The 15,297-nt window shown below is 38.9% G+C and overlaps 1 protein-coding gene across 9 annotated transcripts in view; it reads left to right on the top strand.

The window, feature by feature from the left end:
* TLE1 (TLE family member 1, transcriptional corepressor) overlaps positions 1-15,297 on the top strand; it is a 116,425-nt gene that overhangs the window by 69,196 nt on the left and 31,932 nt on the right. For 3 of the 9 annotated variants that reach the window (XM_044658403.1, XM_044658395.1, XM_044658378.1), the window contains exons 9-14: positions 2,845-2,961; positions 6,799-6,852; positions 7,466-7,618; positions 9,670-9,814; positions 11,165-11,355; positions 13,215-13,291. In XM_044658403.1, the coding sequence (XP_044514338.1) occupies positions 2,845-2,961; positions 6,799-6,852; positions 7,466-7,618; positions 9,670-9,814; positions 11,165-11,355; positions 13,215-13,291 (737 nt within the window). Of the gene's footprint in view, positions 1-2,844; positions 2,962-6,798; positions 6,853-7,465; positions 7,619-9,669; positions 9,815-11,152; positions 11,360-13,203; positions 13,292-15,297 lie in introns of all 9 variants that reach the window. The other 6 variants (XM_044658441.1, XM_044658386.1, XM_044658425.1 and 3 more) reach the window with 5 other exon arrangements.

The following is a 15,297-nucleotide window of genomic DNA, read 5'->3' as shown; positions in this document are numbered from 1 at the left end:
CCCCACCCCCAGTTTAAGACTTGCCTTAAAGGTTACATAAATAACCCAATAAACTTCCAAGACTGAATTTGAATTCAGGTCCTCTAACTCCAGAGTCTGTGATCCCTTCCTTCTTTCCCCTCTTTAAAAAAAAATTTTTTTAAAACAAATTATTTCTCATTTACTTTTGGTTTCCAAGGACTACAGTGAATTGAAGTTCTTTTGTGTTCCTAGTTAAATCAATTGAACAAAAATAATGAAGCCAATGCAAAACAAAAATAAGGAAATATAGAGGATAGACAAAAGAACCCTGTGTTTCCTTTCAGTTACTTTTAGACAGAATATTCATAGGTATGGACTATTCTTGCTAGGATTGCTGCTGGCAAAAGGAATTAGGTATCATTATGCTCTGGATTCCATACTCCCAACCTAGAATCCTTAGCCCAGGATTTTCCAGCCTATCTCAGATCCTAAATCAGATTTATATTTATAAAGCACTTACAGCTTTATTAGCAATAGATCTTGTCTTTTGACTTTTGGGGGAGATTTTGTGATTATGTCATCTTTTAAAACTTTAGAAGTGGCCAATTTGCAGATGGTCAGGGAGGTTAATTAGCCCAGCTCTAATCCAAAAAAGTTTTTGGCCATTCTGAAAGAAGCATTAAGTTTAGGCATATGGAGGGGTTCAACAAAGACCTATTCTAGTGGGAAACCAGTATTTGGGCTTTCTTTGCCACCTTATTGCTCAGCACAAGTTCCCGAATTCTGAAATCTTTCACAAGTACTTTTCTGGTAGGTTCCCTTGTATATTCATTGTGCCTATTGAGGTATAATCTTGGATGTTTGCTCTACTGGTATACCGTAATGATTTTCTACAAATGTACTCATAACCTCGTGGAGAGGATCATTGGTATATTACAACCAAGAAACTTGTTTGAAGCCAACTTTGCATATTGAGGTAATAGGATTTGATTATCATTCCCTGACACTCCCTCTCTCCCCCCTCAACTCTTGGGGTGGAGATCTGGCCAGGGGACCTGCTATTCCAGCATACATTTCATCAAGGTAATTAGTTCAGTGATCCAACAAGCCCACCTTTCAGTCACAAAATACTGTGGTGAAGACATTACTTTGAGTTTCTTTGTACTGAATCACACTGGGCCCCCTCCCTGATGCTTTTATGTAAGCCTCCTGGCATTTGTTTAGCTTGAGCAGCCATGAATAAAAGAGCTTGAAGCTAGCTTTCAAATACAGCCCCTGAAGTAGGCCAAAGAGGATTCAAATTGCCTTCAGTCCCCCCCTTTCTTCCTCCTCCTCCTCCTCCTCTTCCTCATAGTGGTTGAATGCTGCCATGGTGGCATCTTTGATTTTCTAGAGGGAATCAATCAGAGCCCAGCAGACTAGCTCCTTCTTACCCCTCCATTCCCTACCTCAAGTCAGAAAGACTCATTTTGTGAGTTCAAATACAATTTTAGACACTAGTTGTGTGACCCTGGGCAAATCACTTACCCTGTGCCTCAGCTTCGTCATCTATAAAATGAACTGGAGAAGGAAATGGCAAACTACTCCAGTATCCCTAAGAAAACCCCAAATGGGTTCAGGGAGCTCAAGATCTGAAGAACTACAAAAGGAATAAATGCTCTTGGCTTTTAAAATGCACCATAAATTATCTGCCCCATTCACCTATCCCTGGAGGCCAATGCCATCTAAGCTAAAGTTTGTTTTTGAAGAGGCAGAGGAAAGCAATGCAAATGTGAGTTGGCACCTCACTTCCCTTCTCTTAATTCTCTGGCCCCTCCGGTCCAAAGGGGAGGGGGGCTGCTTTGTGAAAGAAGGGCATTGCTCTCACCTCTCCCTCCTGACACACACACAACTCTTTCAGCTTTGTTAATGGCCTGAACACATCACTGAACAAATTGCCCCCTTGCATATGCTAATCCTGCACTTTAAAAGAACTCATTGTAACATGTTGTAATGCTTTAGCCTGAGGGGAGATAGGGATTGAAGACCTATGGAATGGGGGCAAGTGACCCCAAAATATCTAAAATGCCTGTTTTCTTTGAGTCAACAGTTTGTACTTAGCATATCTGAATGAAAGGAAGCTATGTAGTTTGTGGAAAAGATTAGTCTTTGCTCTTGTCTTTTGTGCTGGGGAGGCTGGCCTCATTTAAGATTCACTGTGACAGAACCACTTTTTTTTTGTTCCTTTTGTTCTTAAATTCCTGAGCTGTCTGTGAGTTGAACATTAAAGTTGAAAACACCAAATCTTATTTCCAGCAATAAATTGGAAGGAATTCAACTGGCTTCTTCATTTTTGTGGTGGAAAATGTGATTTGTCTTTTAGGAAGCTAAATTGTTAGCCACACCCATTTCCTTTTGAAGAGTTTTCAATGTCATTCTGGCAGCACTAGTGTTCATCAAAATGCCTTGGAAGGTTGTATCTTCCAAGTTTTACTTCATTTGCCTTTTTTTTTCCCCTCCTTTTTGGCTCTCTACTAGGAAATCCCTAAAATATACCCTAAAAAGTATTTTTATGAATAAATTGTGAGCTTTTTCTCTCTAACAATGAATTGAGTTGAATAGAAAGCTGAATAGTAAGGTGCAAAGTCTCAACCAGCTGAATTGCTTGATTTGGGCAAAGCCAAGGTCTCCTCTCTAAAATGTACGAACCTCTTTAAATATTGGCTTTGAAAGACTTTTGATGATGACTTGAATTAAATGGAATAAAAGGCTGTTTTAGGTATCACGTTTCCAAAGCATCTGTCATGTCTCATTTTGAAGTTTAGAAAGTACAAAGAGTTCCTAAAAAATAAAATTTTTATTGACCTTTTTTGACTTATCGTTTTTTTTTTTTTGTCTTGGCAGAGTAATTCTCTTTTGGTACCAGATAGCCTAAGAGGAACAGATAAACGGAGGAATGGACCTGAATATTCCAGTGACATCAAAAAAAGAAAGGTGGATGATAAAGACTCTAGTCACTATGTAAGTAAATAATCTACCATGGGGTGCCCTGTTCATTTGGATATTTATTTGGTGCCAAGTGAAGGTGCTCTATAGGAGAAGGCCTTTGAGGGATTATTATGCCCCCTGTTTACCTAGCACTCTGGAAAGGAATTGATCAATGTACCTTAGAATATTTACTCTTAAACCTAACACCACCTGTCTCAGCTAATTAATGCTTCGCTTTAATAACCCTCAGGATTAGCCTTATAGAAGAACCAACACTAAAATTCAATGTTAGGGGAAAAAACTGCATTTTCCTTTGACTTAAAAAAAGTTACTCAGTTTTAAACTGGTTCATTTAAACCTTTTTGGAATTGTAATGGAATTGGGTAAAAGACTAAACCTCCTAACAATTATAGCTTAGTGATATTATAATCATGGAATTAGATAATTTGATCTGGAAGGGATTTTTTGAGATTATTCAGCCCAGTAGTGTCAAACTCAAATAGAAATGTATCTCTGTGGGTGGCATATTGACTTAGAAAACCTCAAATTAACATTATCTCTGTTGCATTTTTATTGATCTTGTTAAACATTCCCCAGTTAAATTTTAATTGGGTTTGGCCTCACTCCTGAATTTTGTGGGTTTCTAGTGAGTTTGACACCTCTGATCTCACCTAGTTCCAGAAGCAGTGATGGAGAGAGGATTAGGCCTGAAGTCAGGAAGATCTGAGTTCAAATTCAACTTCAGACACTTACCAGCTTTGTGACCCTGGGCTAATCATTTAACCTCTGTTTGCTAGTTTCTTCATCTGTAAGATAAGGATAATAATGCTAACTCTGCAGGGCTGTTGTAAAGATAAGATGAGATGATTTAAAAATATTTTTTTATTTTTATTTTTTTAAACCTTTACCTTCCATCTTGGAGTCAATACTGTGTATTGGCTCCAAGGCAGAAGAGTGGTAAGGGTAGGCAATGGGGGTCAAGTGACTTGCCCAGGGTCAAAAGTATTTAGCACAGTCCCTGGCACATAGTAGGTGCTGCATAAATGCTTATTTCTTCCCTTCCTTTCTAGCTCTGACACTTAATATTTGTATCACGTGCTGAACCTAGCTGAACCACAGTTTCTTCATCCCTTAAAGTGATGGGTTTAGAGGAGATGGCCCTGAGTTCCCCCAGATATGTGGCTCTTCCTTATTTGTAGAGATGAGGTGTTGGAGATCCCTAGCTAAGGGTTTAGGGAGTTTTCCTGAGGCCTGAGAACCAGTTAATGGTGATCCCTATTTCCACCAAACCATATCTATTAGGAAAAAAAGAACAACCATGCTTTTGAAGCTTCCACTGACAACAGAATGGGGGGGCTGCTTTGATACCTTTGTTGTGTAGTGGGAAAAGCTCTTGAATAGAGCCAGAGGCCTGGAGTTCATCCCTAACTCTTCTCTTTACCACAGCTGTGACCTTAAGCAAGTCTCTTAACCTTGTTGGCCTCATTTCCTCATTGTAACATGAGGAAGTTGAATTAGATAATCTCTAAGGGCCTTTCCAGTTCTACATATGTGATTCTTTGATCACCTTGGCCATTTGTGGTTCAGAAAAAGAGAAACTTGAGCATTTTCCCTCATGTGGTAAATGTAAATGCTCCATAGAGAGGTTTTTCCTTGCTTTCTGGAATATCTAGAACCTACTGCAGTCTAGCTCCTACTTGCTTTTCCACTCTTATTTATTATCATTCCCCTGCCTAAGAGTTCCTAGAGTGCTGCAGTGGCTAGAAGGCCAGGCCTGGAGTCAGGAGAACCTGAGCTCAAATCCAGCCTCAGACATTTACTAAGCTGTGTGATGCTGGACAAGTCACTTAACCCTGTTCACCTCAGTTTCCTCAACTGTAGAGTGAGGTAGAGAAGATAGTATCTTTGCCAAGAAGGTCCCCAAAGGGGGTCATGAAGAGTTGGACACAATTGAAATCACTCAACAAGAATGGGCATTCTTAAAGTTGCCCTTCTCCCCCCATGGCTTATTAGTTGTTCTCTGTTCCTTCCTCACCTTTACTTTTTAGAATCTTTAGCTTCCTTTGGTGTGCCTTTTCCTAATCTTTGCTGCTCCACCCCCATTCTCCTATCCCCAACCACCTTAGTTTTTAGTGCTTTCTTTCTCTTGGAATCTCTTTATGTATACACTAAATTTGTTGACTTACATGTGTATGAGTTACATCTCCCTAGCAGAATGTAAACTTTTTGAGGCCAGGGACTATGTTTTCTCTTAGGTTTCTCTAATATTTTATATATAATAGGTGCTTAATAAATGCAGGTTTAATTGAATTGCCAATAAAAAGCATTACTGCTTGTTGCCCACTGAAGGTCCATTTTCCCTCTTAAAATTCTAAGTGAATAGGAACAAGTTTATTTATTTAGTTATATTTTTAGAAATGGAGATCAGCTTTAAGGGATACCAAAACATTAGGCTGCTTCCTTATCTTTGCTTATAAAGTCCATGCCAATCAGTAACTAGAGGGAAAAGTTTGGTGAATGAAACAAAGTTGGGTGACTTTGCCCTTTCATGGAGGATTATTCACAAATGACTGCCTTATTTTCTGTAGGCTAAACTACTCACATAAAATACATTACTTTAATAGTTTGAGGCCCTCCACAGTTAGTCAACAAGTATTTACTAAATTTACTGTATGCCAGTCATTAAGGACTAGGGATATTAAAAAGAGGTAAAAAATGGTCCTGGTCCTGAAGGAGTGCATGTTCTAATGGAGAAACACCATATAGATAATTGGTTACATGCAGGATATATTCAGAGTAACTGAAAGCAGTCTGAAGGTGGAAAGCATTCATTGTGGGGACAACACACACACCTGGAAAAGCCTGAAGAAGATGAGATTTGAGCTAATTCTGGAAGGAAACTAGGTAGGGGTATCATTTAGAAGGTTATTAGGGTAAATCTGAACCTGAACTGGAATTGTGGTTGTGCTATTGGAGAGAAGGAACAGGAGATATTATAGAGGTGGAAATGACAAGATTTGACATCAGACTAGCTATATGGGGAAAGAATCAGGATGATGCCTACATTACAGGCTTGGGTGATTGCAACTGGTGCTTCTCCTGATAGAGAAATTAGAAAATTCTGGAGGAAAGATACTGAATTCTATTATTAATCTAATTCCACTCTGTTTCCAGCCTCATTCTACACTTCTCTTTCCCAAATTCTGTATTCAAGCCAAATTATACTCTTTAATATTCCTTCCTGACCTTGTTTACACTCCCTTTTCCATTCATACTGTCCTGCTAACAAGTCTGGAACATGCTCCTTCTTCCATGCCTTTTGTTAATCTTTCTCTTCTTCAAATACCAATTCAAGTATATCCCTCTTCCATGAAGTTTTCCCTATTGCTTCACCCCTCTGAAAGGGATTTTTCTCTCTTTTGGTTGTCCCAGAATACTTCTTTATGCCATCAAGTTCTCCTTATGTTGTACTCATTGTGTGCACATGCTGTATTTCTCTCTTCTTCTCCCACCCCTATTTTGATTCTAAATTCCTCAAGGGGGAGGGACTGCCTTTTAATCATTACATTCCCAGTAGCAGCACAGTAATAGTAGATGCTTCATAAATGTTTACTGAATCAAACTATTGATGTTTTAGGAGAGGAGTATGGTATCCAATAAAACCTTTGATATCCTTTTATAAAATAAAAATAGAGAGAAAAGAAAAATGCCCTGATATATATATATAACAGAATATACTTGTTTTTAGCCTAGCCTATAAGAAGGAGATTGTGACTTCAGTAATATTCCTCTGGTAATGCAGATTAAAGTATAGGTTTTGAATACCTTTGGCACTCTATTAACTAGGACTATTTTAAAATAATTTTTTAGGACAGTGATGGTGATAAAAGCGATGACAACTTAGTTGTGGATGTGTCCAATGAGGTAATTATTCTGTCAATCTGTGTCATCAAAAATGTCTTGAGATCTGAGTAAAAGTGTTTGATCAGTCTCCAAAATAAATTAAATAAAGGTGCTTTCTGTCATTATTAATTCAGTAAGAAACATACTCATTGCTTAGTCATGGATGAGTCAATAACAACCTGACTTAAATTTTATGGGATTGTTAGTTTTTAGCTAATTAAAAAACAAAGCTAACTTTGTTCCTTTAGCTTTCCAAGTCTGGTTTATAGTAGTATTTCCTTTTCTATCCCGTAACCCATTTTGCCACCCTGCCACCACAACCACTACCACTACCTTCTAGACACACACAAAGGGTACTCATATGTATAAGAGGGAAAGGTAAAATACTTGGCTTTCTGTCTGCCTAGTAATGGCTGGGAGCTCAGTTCTAATCATTTGCTGTTTTTAGTTATAATATATACCTTTGTTTGCCTTTCATAAAAATGCATATTCCCTAGTTCAGAAAGTTTACCATTGTTCCAATCTGGTCACTCTTTCCCCTTAGGTCTAGGAAATTAATTTGGTTATGAGTAGGATGGGTTAGAAGTATCATATAGCAGTTAAATCTTTGAAAATTTTGGTTATTTTTATGGAGGATCCCTCATCTCCCCGGGCAAGCCCTGCACATTCACCCAGAGAAAATGGTATTGACAAAAACCGTCTACTGAAAAAAGATGCCTCGAGTAGTCCAGCATCTACAGCATCCTCGGGAAGTTCTACTTCCTTGAAATCCAAAGAAATGAGTTTGGTAAGTTTTATAAACTAACTACCCTCTGTGGAGGGTATTTAGTCTTTTTTTCCCATAAGATCTCTTATCAAAAACATTGACTGGCAGAGAATTTACCAGAATGGGTTAAAAATGTTGAAACTTGAACCCTTTATTTGCCAACCTAACTTGGTATTGAGCTGTGTTGTTAGGCTCCCAAACCCATCCCTGAAAAGAGCACTTTTATCTTTCAGCAACCTATTATGTGCACTTAATTTCTGTTTCTATATATCAAACTTGGGATTTTTTTTGTCTTTATTTATTTCTTTTGTTATTGCATTCTATTTTTGATGCTCTGGGTATAAAATTTCAAAGACAAACTGTACAAGGTATAATGCAGGGTTAAGAAGCTCCCTTCTCTGTAAGAGTCAAGTCTAGGGTATGTAATGGCCTATTTCCTCCAGGAATAGGTAATTAAAAAAGCTGCTTAATCTGGGTCTGGGCCCTAGGCTGGAATGTGTTCATGACAAGCTAAATGCCCTGTGGGTTCCAGTATAGGACTACTTCTGAGTTGTATGCCTTTACACACTAAAAAACAAAACAAAAAATAGTGTCCAACTATATTGCTGTCTTACTCAGAGGATTTGTGCTGGCTGCAAAGGACTGAAATTCCAAGAAGAAAACCTCAACTTCCTTCCCCACTTTAGGAGAACAAAGTACTTATTCTTTTAAATATTATAGTTAACTACATCATGTCTTTTAGCCCCAGATCATGCTTTCTTTAGTTAAGGAACTGAGGAGATCTGTGGCATGATGAAAAATCCACAGCCAGTACTAGTACTACTGATAATTAAGTCATTGATTCACATATACATACATACATGTATATATGTATATAGATACACATATATGGCTTATATAGAATATGTAGTTTGCATATAAACTCAGAAGTGATGAATGTGAGTTATCAGAAGATTCTGGAACATATAATATTGAGGGCAAGAGAGGGGTAACCTCTAGAACATTTTTCTGTACTAGCCTTGACTTTTGTGGGTACAGTTGGGAAATGTACAAGCTCCTAATATTTTTAAATGTACAAAACAAAATACATCAAGTTACAAGAAAATCAATTATATTGAAATAAAGTCATCAAAACATTTTTTTTTAAGTTCATGGGCTCCAGGTTAGGAGCCTATTCTATTCCCTAGGTAAATGAGATTATTATGTCTCGGTGATTCATTTTGGGTTTTTTTTTCCATAAGTTTTCCTACATAAGAATCACAGTAGACTTACCATAGCCTCCATTCAGGATATTCATAGAATTATAAATCCAGAGTTGAGAGAGACCTAAGATGGAGACACTAATGTTAACCACCTGTGTAACCTTGGTCGAGACACTTAATTCCCAAGGGAGTTTCCTTTTCCTCATATAAAACCAGAGATTGGTACTATATGCCCTCTGAGGTTCATGATCCTTATCTTACAGATAAAGAAATTAAAGCACCGGGCCTTTAACTGATTTAGCTCACACAGGTAGAGAGAGTAAGGAGCAGAGGCAGGTTTCAGACCTGGTCCTGTGTCTCTAAGTTCAACTCCGCTCCCACTTACCATGATCATTTGAAGTGGTATTTTTGTGGCTTTCTTGAATTTGATTGGCCTTCCCCTTGCTGATAGGGACAAGTGAGAAGAAGGGATGTGTTGCCTCTTAAAAGGGAGCTGGGTCTTAGTTTCAGAGGAGGAGGGTATGTGAAATTTCCCCTTTGTGGCCCCAGGTCATCACTCTAACTCGTCGTTAATTGAGATGTCAGTGATTCAGGGAACATAGACTCGAAGAAAAATACTTATAAAAAAATCTGCGGAGGAAGAAGTGTGATCATGTTCTGCTTTTCTAGCTTGAATTTTAATTCTGGCAGGAAGAGGAAAGGTCAACATTTCTCGCTCACAAGTTAATGCTGTCAACATTGTGTGGATTTATGAAAATTGGCCGAGGGAGTAGCTAGTAGGTGCCCAGTGTCCCAGCTGCTGTTGTGATAAATTGTGTAATATGGCTTGGATTAAAAATAATACTCATTTAATTTGTTTAATGATACCAGCATGAAAAAGCCAGCACGCCCGTTCTGAAATCCAGCACACCAACTCCTCGAAGCGATGTGCCAACCCCGGGCACCAGCGCAACTCCAGGACTTCGTCCAGGCCTCGGCAAACCTCCAACAATGGACCCCCTTGTTAACCAAGCTGGTAGAACACATTGCCTGGTTTTTTTTCCTGTTTCTTTTCTGTGCTTGATGAGTCTTCTTTTAATCTTATTGTGATGTCATTTCTCCATGAATATTAAATGTGCTTATTGCCACTCTCCTTCATATCACTGAGAAGCCATGATAAGAAACAGCTGTTCTCTCTTGGTTTTCGGCAGCTGCACTCTTTTCAGCCTCAGACTGTTTACATTTGGCTCTTATTTTATTTCCAAATAATCCAAATGGTAGAAGCTTCAATAAAGTTTCTGATAATTATTCTGAATGTAAGCTCCTTACCAATCTATTATTGTGTGTGTGAGTTAGTTAATATTTGCTGAGGCGGCTTGGCATGCTCAGCTCAAGTGTGCCTACTGCCTATTTTTGTTGGTTAGTTTTCTGGAGGTATGTCCCTCCGGAGATAGTGTTCTCTCCTTCAGAGGAAGTGAGGGATATTTGAACTTCAAAGCTGGCCTATGAATAAACTTATAACTCTCAACTTTATCATCCTCATTGGGAAAAGAAACAGCTTGGGCACAGAGGAAAATAAACACCAGGATAATCACTTTTAAAACCGTTCTTTAGTTTATACAGAACTGTAGTTGACATTTCATTTGTAAGGAAAGTTGGAATAAGGGGAAAGGTTAGATTTTTACTATGAAAATATTCCTCTGAAATGAGGTCAAGTAAATACTTTATTTCTGTACCACTAATTTGCCATCTGCAAAATGGGCATATAATTAATACTTGATCCTTCCTAGTCAGCAGGTATTTTGTCTAGACCAGGAGTTCTTAGCCTGAGGTCTGTGAACTTAAAAAAAAAAAGGATAACTATATATCTATGGAATTGATTTTCTTTGTAATCCTATGTGCTTTATGCACATAAAAGCATTGTAAGAAGGCCTCACCAGCCCACCAAAGGGAGTCCATGATAAGGATTAAGAACCCTTACTCTAGACAAATGAGAGATAGAGGTAGTCCTTGGAATCAGTAAGACCTCAGTTCAAGTTCTACCTCTTTCTGTGCTCCAGACAACTATTTTAAGATTATAAATTACAAATTGATGTGCATTCATGAAAGCAGTTTCCATACTTTTCCAGTAAAATAGCACCTGGCTCTGAGAGACAGACAGAATGAAAAATATTTAGGAAAGGGCTTTATATGGTATATTTCCTATTTAACATACCCACCTAAGTCTGAGCATCAAGGAAAAAAGGACTTTATGTACCTTCCAAGTTGGCATCATTTCTTGTCTTCCCTGCCAGAGTTGTCACATATATGGAAAAAGTGACAGTGATAGGAGAGGATGCGTTCCGTTTGGAACACTGAGTCACCCCTGGTGTTTGCTCCTTTCCAGCAGCTGGTTTGAGGACACCTCTGGCAGTACCTGGGCCATACCCTGCTCCCTTTGGAATGGTCCCCCACGCTGGCATGAATGGCGAGTTGACCAGCCCTGGAGCGGCTTACGCAAGTTTACACAACATGTCTCCCCAGATGAGTGCCGCCGCAGCTGCAGCTGCCGTGGTGGCCTACGGACGCTCCCCAATGGTAGGCCACACACTGCTTCCATCTCAGTGGGATGGGTTTTGGTTCAGTGAGAAGAGCTGCACGCTTCATTTAGCCCTGTCAAACTCCGGGGCTCCGCGAGCACCAGGGCCTGACTGCCTCCTTGTGTGCCTCCCTTGGCTGCGTGGTCCAGAAGAGCCGAGCCCCCCCAGAAACAAAGAACACCCGTGTATTTACATACGTTTTCCTTTCTGTCCGCCTTCATCGGCGCTATGGTTCATTAATAAATGCCAAACTGTTTTTGTTTTACTTATTTTGTGGGTGAAAAAAGGTAGTATTAGGGAGCTACCCGGACTTTGGTGGTTGGAGACATCTGGTTTTCCTCTGCCACAGGCGGTGTGGGGTGGGCGTGAGAGAGAGGTGGGGGTGTTAAGGCTACTTAAATGAAAGTTCACATAAGGCTTTTCATTCTTTTTCATGGTTTTTTTTCTGCGTGTTATTGTTGGGGGAGAAAAGTAAAAATGGTTATAACTTGATAAACATTCTGGGATGTGGAGTCAGAGGACCCTCACTTCAAACCTCAGCCTGTGTGTTCTTAGGAAGGTCACTTACTTCCCTGGATGCAAACTCCTTATCTTTCAAAGGAGGGGTTGGATCACATGGTTTCGACAGTACATTTCAGTTCTAAAACTAAGATCCTGTGCCCGTACGAAAAAATCATCGAGCTGATTTGTGTAGAGCGTGGGTACGAGATGTCCCGAAGCTTCTATTAAGAAGCTGAATGTCTGAACATATCTTGCTTTAGTCTTTCTTGGGGAAAAAGGGAAATCTTGATACTGTTTTCCCTCCCTTCCTCCTTCCCTCCCCTTCCCATCCTCTCTCCTTCGCCCTCCCCCTCCCTCTCTCCTTTCCCTGCCTTCTTCCCCTCCCTCTTCTCCTCCCCCCCCCCCCCATCTTACCTCTCTCTTAAGTCAAGAAGACCGGAGGGCAGATTTGATCACAGCAGTGAAAGGGAAGGGATTGGTGTATGTAGCACTAACTCATCTCTCCCTGGTCTCTGGCGGATGAAATGCTTGATTGTAATTTGATGATTTTTAAAATAAATGTGTATTACATGGGTATACTCTGGTAGTAGTGGTAGGGAATGCTGGCCCAGGAAACATGTTTGTTAACAGGGAATGGAGGCAGGGATTAAAAATTGAGCATAAATAATTCACAAAGTAGGCAATCTCTCAGATGTTAACAGGCCTTGGGTTGGGTTTGGGTCCATCTTTTTGTTCATATCATTTGTGGGAGAGAGGGCAGATAAATGGAGCATTGTAAAGCCTCAAAGAATGGTGTGCTAAGTTGCTTCTCATTTTAAACACAGGGGTTTTTTTGGTTGTTGTTGTTTTCTTCAAAATAACTGTGTTGCCTGTGGTGTTTGGGGAATTATATTGCCTCTGTGGGCGGACTTGTAAAAAACACTTAAGAAATGCCAGTATTCTCTGGCATATTTTCATAGTGGGTTGGGGGAAAAAATCATGAGCAAATATCAATAAAAATCTTACGTTGTCCTCTGTATGCATGCATAGCTCTGGAATCGGAAAGACCTAAGTTCCACTCCATCCTTAGACACTTGCTAGCTATGTGACCCTGGGCAAGACATATGTGCCTCAGTTTCCTCAAATATACTTTGGGGGATAATAATAATATCTCCCAGGGTTTTTGTGAGGATTAAATGAGATAATATTTGCAAAATGCTTAGCACAGTGCTTGACATATAATAAATGTGCATGTACTTCTTTCCTTTTAAAGAAATATAAAAGTTGTCAAAATTATTATCTTGTCACCTGCTGTATCCAATTCTTCCTGAAGTCTGACATGTTCTTTTTTTTCTTTCTTTTTCTCCTTTTGTTCAGGTTGGTTTTGATCCCCCTCCTCACATGAGAGTACCTACAATCCCTCCAAATCTAGCAGGAATCCCAGGGGGAAAACCGTAAGTACCTTTAACTCTTTAGGAGCTTTCTAAGCAGGAGAGGAGACTTAGTCATTGGTGTCAGCAAACAAAGATCCCAAAGGGATTCCTGTGTTTTCTAGGCGATTTCTGATGTCTTAGTTTAGTGACTGCTAGTATTTTCTACAAATACATAGCTAGTAAGTGTCATATATATCTATGCTGTTGGTAACCTCATGAATTTAACTGTTTCTCAAGAGAATCTGTTTGCATCAGTCTGCAGGAAGATGTAATGTACTTAGGTAAGCAGTTTCCCAGAAGGATGCTTTGCCACTTATTCAGAGGACAGAGGTTAGCTTTTTCAGTAATAAACTGTCATCAGCTCCTTACATTGAAAACATTTAGGGTTGTCTTTTTTATTCATTGTTAATAGTGGAGCCAAGTTACCACCTTATTTTTGGCAGAAGTGAAGTTGTGATGGACAGTGGGGCTTCCGGATACTCTTGAAATTTAGATAGTACTCACAGCTTTTATATGAATACTTTGACACATTCAAAAGAGCAGAGATAAAATGGTAAAATAGAGCTTGGGGGGGAAGGGAAGATATTTATTAAAAATGTTCTCCATTATAAAAAGTAGAACAATCTAACTGTAAGAAAGTAAAGAGTTACAATATCTTTTTAAAAGAAAAACAAGAATATTCCTTTTAAACAAATCTTTAAATGTCAAATTCCTAAAGTAAAAATTAACTGTTAATGTTCTAAGAAGCTTCTCCTCAAGCTTATCTATAGTATATGCCTTCTGCCCTCAAAGTTAAACTGTAGTTTCATCTAGATTTTATTAAAGGTTTTTTGACTTGAACGTTTAAGTAATATACAACTTAGCAACAGTATGACAAATATTACTGCTGAATATTTCTGACCTCCAGTCTTTTCATATGTTTCAATCGATTAGTCTTATTGCATTATGCTGAGTGGTCAATTTAAAACACACCCATTCACAAACTGTGGTTGCAAATGGAGCCGTGTTTTAAATAGACCACCCATACATATAAGGGGAAAATTGAATCTCTGACCCGTCACCTGCCTTAGAAATCAAATTCCCATTACTCTACTTTTCATGTGTATTAATGTCTATTACAGTGAAATTTGATTCTTTTTAAATGATGCTGTTGTCTGTACTAGGTAGAAAGAAATGTTAAGAACTTGAAGGTGAGAGCTCAGAATGGGGGGGAGAGTTGAGGGAAAAGAACTAAATAAACAGTATGCTTAGGTTTTAAATGTATGGAGGCAGTTCCTGTTTGTCCACCTAAAAATTAAGCAAGGGTGGATTAACTCTGGAAACCAGAGCATTCCCCAGCTTGTTCCATCCCGATGTGATTTACTGGAAAGAACCTTAGGCATCATCTGGTTCATCCTTATGGGTTTTATTTTTTGCTGTCATTTTTTAAACTATGTCTGTTATTTTGTTAATATTGCAAAAATAGCATGTATATATGTGTGTGTGTATATATATACATATATATTAAATATAGTAATATAGTAAACTCTTTCTGCCATTGTACAGGCAGTTGCCTGGTGACACTGAAAAGTTAAGTGAGTTGCTCAATGTCATGCAGCCAGTTTCAGAGGCAGGATTTGATCCCTAGTCTTCCTGTTTCTGAGGCTGGGGTTCTATTCACTATACCACACTGCACACTGGTTATATATGAAGAAATTGAAGCTCAGTGAGGAAATGACTTGGTCAAGGTGCCTTCAGCATCAAATAGAAAGCCCTCCCTTTGGCATTTAAAGCTTTTCATAACCTACCACTTTCCTACACTTCCAGCTTTATGTTTGTTTTTTTTTTTTTTAACTCCTTTTCACATATTTTGAGATCTAGTAACATTGAACTACTTTTTGTTAATCATGGCCCACTATTTTCCAACACTATACCTTTTCTGTAACTGACTCCCATTGGTAGAATACTTTCCCTCCTCATCTGCCTTCTGCATTCTCAGCTTCTTTTAAGACTCAGCACAAACCCCCCATCTGCAGGAGACTGTTGCT

Source organism: Gracilinanus agilis, chromosome 1, assembly GCF_016433145.1.
Source record: "Gracilinanus agilis isolate LMUSP501 chromosome 1, AgileGrace, whole genome shotgun sequence".
NCBI lineage: Eukaryota > Metazoa > Chordata > Mammalia > Didelphimorphia > Didelphidae > Gracilinanus > Gracilinanus agilis.
Note: the sequence above shows the minus strand (reverse complement) of the source record. Positions and strands in the feature narration are given on the sequence as shown.